The 2896-nt window shown below is 48.1% G+C and overlaps 1 protein-coding gene across 1 annotated transcript; it reads right to left on the bottom strand.

Moving 5' to 3' along the window:
• LOC137414963 (protein FAM200C-like) lies at window positions 1-1770 on the bottom strand. Its single transcript, XM_078768929.1, has one exon. It carries the CDS (start codon window positions 1768-1770, stop codon window positions 1-3), a length of 1770 nt encoding a protein of 589 aa, XP_078625055.1.
• Window positions 1771-2896: the final 1126 nt, after the last annotated feature.

The raw sequence follows: 2896 nt of genomic DNA, 5'->3' as shown, positions 1-2896 counted from the left end.
TCAATGAGACACTTGCTGTTGGGCTTGTCTGACGAGGCCTCTTATGTCCGGCTCCGTCTTGGACACAGCAAGGCGAATATCGTTCCCAACGTCAAGACGGTTTCTGGACTTCGTTTTAATGGTCGCAAGGTCAGAAAATCCAGATTCGCAAAGATATGTTGTGGCGAATTGAATGAGCATTACGGATGCCTTCTTGCTGAGTAGTGGATACGCATCCTGAACAGACAACCAGAAGGTGGAGAGGTCTTCTTTGTTACTGAAGACCAGCTTCATTGCTTTTGAAACCTTCAACTCTGCCAGCTCCTCTGCTTCGTCTTCAGTAGGTTCAATTTTGGCGTTGAACGGGTCTTTGTGCCACGGAACATCCAACGGTGCATCGTCGAAATACGATTTGAACTCAGCGGAGAGATTGTCAAGATGTCTAGTGATGCAATCTTTGATGCTGACGGGAAGCTCAATCCTCTGCGTCTGCAGGTGCTCGTCCAAGAAAGGAAACGAGGCAGTGGAACCGGCCTTGATTCGTGCCTGCCAGACTTCCATTCTAGCAGACAGTCCGGCAAGCTTGTCTTGAACGTCACTGACTGTCACATCACGGCCTTGCAAGGACTGGTTCATTTCGTTGAGTCGGCCGAATATATCGGCCAGGTAGGCGAGCATCATGACGAACTCTTCATTGTCGAAGTGGACATGGAGGTTGTTTTCGTTGTCTCGCAGGAAGATTTCCACCTCAACCCGGGGTTCATACAGCCGAGAGAGGCATTTCCCCCTCGATAGCCAACGGACTTTGGTGTGGAACAGAAGTCCAACATGTTCCGCTCCCATTTCGTTGGCCAGGAGTTGGAAGAGCCGATGATTTTTGGCCTTCGCACGAATGAAGTTGATCACTTTGACCGCGACGTCCATGACTTCCAGCAAACGAGGCGGAAGAGTCTTTGACGCAAGAGCGTATCGGTGTAGCGAACAGTGGGAGGACGTCACATGGGGCCATTCGTTCTTCACAAGCGTGACGAACCCTCCTCTGACGCCGACCATCGCTGGGGCACCATCAGTACAAATGTGCTTGAAATTCTGCCAACCGAGTCCGTCAGCTTCAAAAAAAGAGTCCACAATAGCTTTGATATCTGCCGCTGTCGTTGTGGTTGGTAGGGTATTGCAGAACAAGAACTCTTCCTTCATCTTTCCCTTTCTCTCGTAGCGAGCGAAGGCGATCAACTGGCTCTCCAGGGCGGTGTCGATAGACTCGTCTAATTGAAGGCTAGCCTGGAGCGTGCTTTGTTTGATTTCGGAGCAAACTTGACGGCACACATCAGCAGCCATGTCGTCAATCCGTCGTCGGATCGTGTCATTAGAGAGCGAAACTTTCTGGATCTTCTTTTTCGCCTCTGGTCCGATCATCAATTCCACCATTTTCTCTGTACATGGCTTGATAAGGTCCTCAGCAATAGTGTGCGGCTTCTTGTACTTCGCAATTCGGTATGCCACTTTGTAGCTGGATTGAAGAGCAGGTTTTTCTTCTGGCCGGAATCCAAATTTGGGAAGTGTCGCTTCACGGTCATATTGTGATCGTTTCGCAGACAGAGCGTCGATATTATCTTCCTTCCTTCCGGGATGCATCTTGTCGCGATGGTTTGAAAGTTTGGAAGGACGTAGTGACGCATTTGACATCACGACCGAGCAGTGCAGACATTGCGCGCAGTCCACGCCATCTCGACTGACATTCGTGAATCCAAACTTGACATAGCTGTCATTCCATTTTCGAGCCTTCGACATCTGAGAAAAAAATTGCAAATACGAATTAATTACTTTTGTAACGGTAATACAGTAAGGTTGAAAATTAGGTTTAGAAAAGTGCTCTGGAGGGAAGGAGAAGAAAGGAAGTAGAGATGTAAAGAAGCAGAAAGAGATGGAGAGAAACTCATCTACCCTTTTTTAGAGAAGGTTAAACTCATCTACCCTTTTTACTTTGACACTATGACTGGAGACTCGTCACCTTAATTATACATTACAAGCTTCTGCATTCTGAATCGCAGTTTTTCGGCGTCCGCTCGTGGCCCCCCGGTCGAAGGCCCGTGGCCCCCGGTTGAGAAACGCTGCTATAGAGGATAGAACGACCACCAACCTGCCTGTGGTGAGAGAGTGAAAGGCCCTCATAATCAGCCTCATTGTGGGAGATACCAACAATCCTAAAAGCCTTGGTTTCTACAGTGTGAATCTGCACTAGGTATGGGGCAGGAGCACCAGCCCAGAGGGGAGAGCAATACTCCATCAAAGTGTGGATGAAGGCTTTGTAGATGGTGTGCTGCTCAGCAGTACCAAGGAAGGACTTCGCACGATGGAGGATGCCTAGTTGGAGACTGGCTTTGGAGGCGAGCTTGGACATGTAGCTTTCCCAGGAAAGATCACGACAGATAGTGAGACCAAAAAGCTTGAGTGACAGAACTTCTTCAGAGAGGATTGTTTAGAAAGTAGATGTGAGGGTTTTCCAGATGGTCTTTTCAGAGACATGGTGAGAGTCTGAGCTTTATCAGGATTGAAGGACATGTTCCATGTGTTTGACCAGCTTGAAATTTTATCCAACTCTGCAGAGAGGTAAGAGGCTGCTTTTTACCCGGAACTGTCGATCTGAGGGATGAGAGATGGAATGGCAGAGAGTGGAGTCATCAGCAAAAAGAAAAATATTTTTCCATAGAGTCAGAAAGATCATTGTTTAAGATTAGAAAAAGCACAGGGCCCAAAAGAGTGCCTTGAGAAACTCCAGCCTGGTCAGGAAGAGGAGATGAGAGAATTCCATTTACAGCCACATGTTGACTGCACCAGGAGAAAATCCATGAGCCATGCATGGAGATTTCAATGGATACCATAAGAGGAGAGTTTGATGAGCAGGGTGGGGTACCAG

This window comes from Myxine glutinosa, chromosome 1 (genome assembly GCF_964187855.1).
Source record: "Myxine glutinosa chromosome 1, kmMyxGlut1.1, whole genome shotgun sequence".
Classification (NCBI taxonomy): Eukaryota; Metazoa; Chordata; class Myxini; order Myxiniformes; family Myxinidae; genus Myxine; species Myxine glutinosa.
Note: the sequence above shows the minus strand (reverse complement) of the source record. Positions and strands in the feature narration are given on the sequence as shown.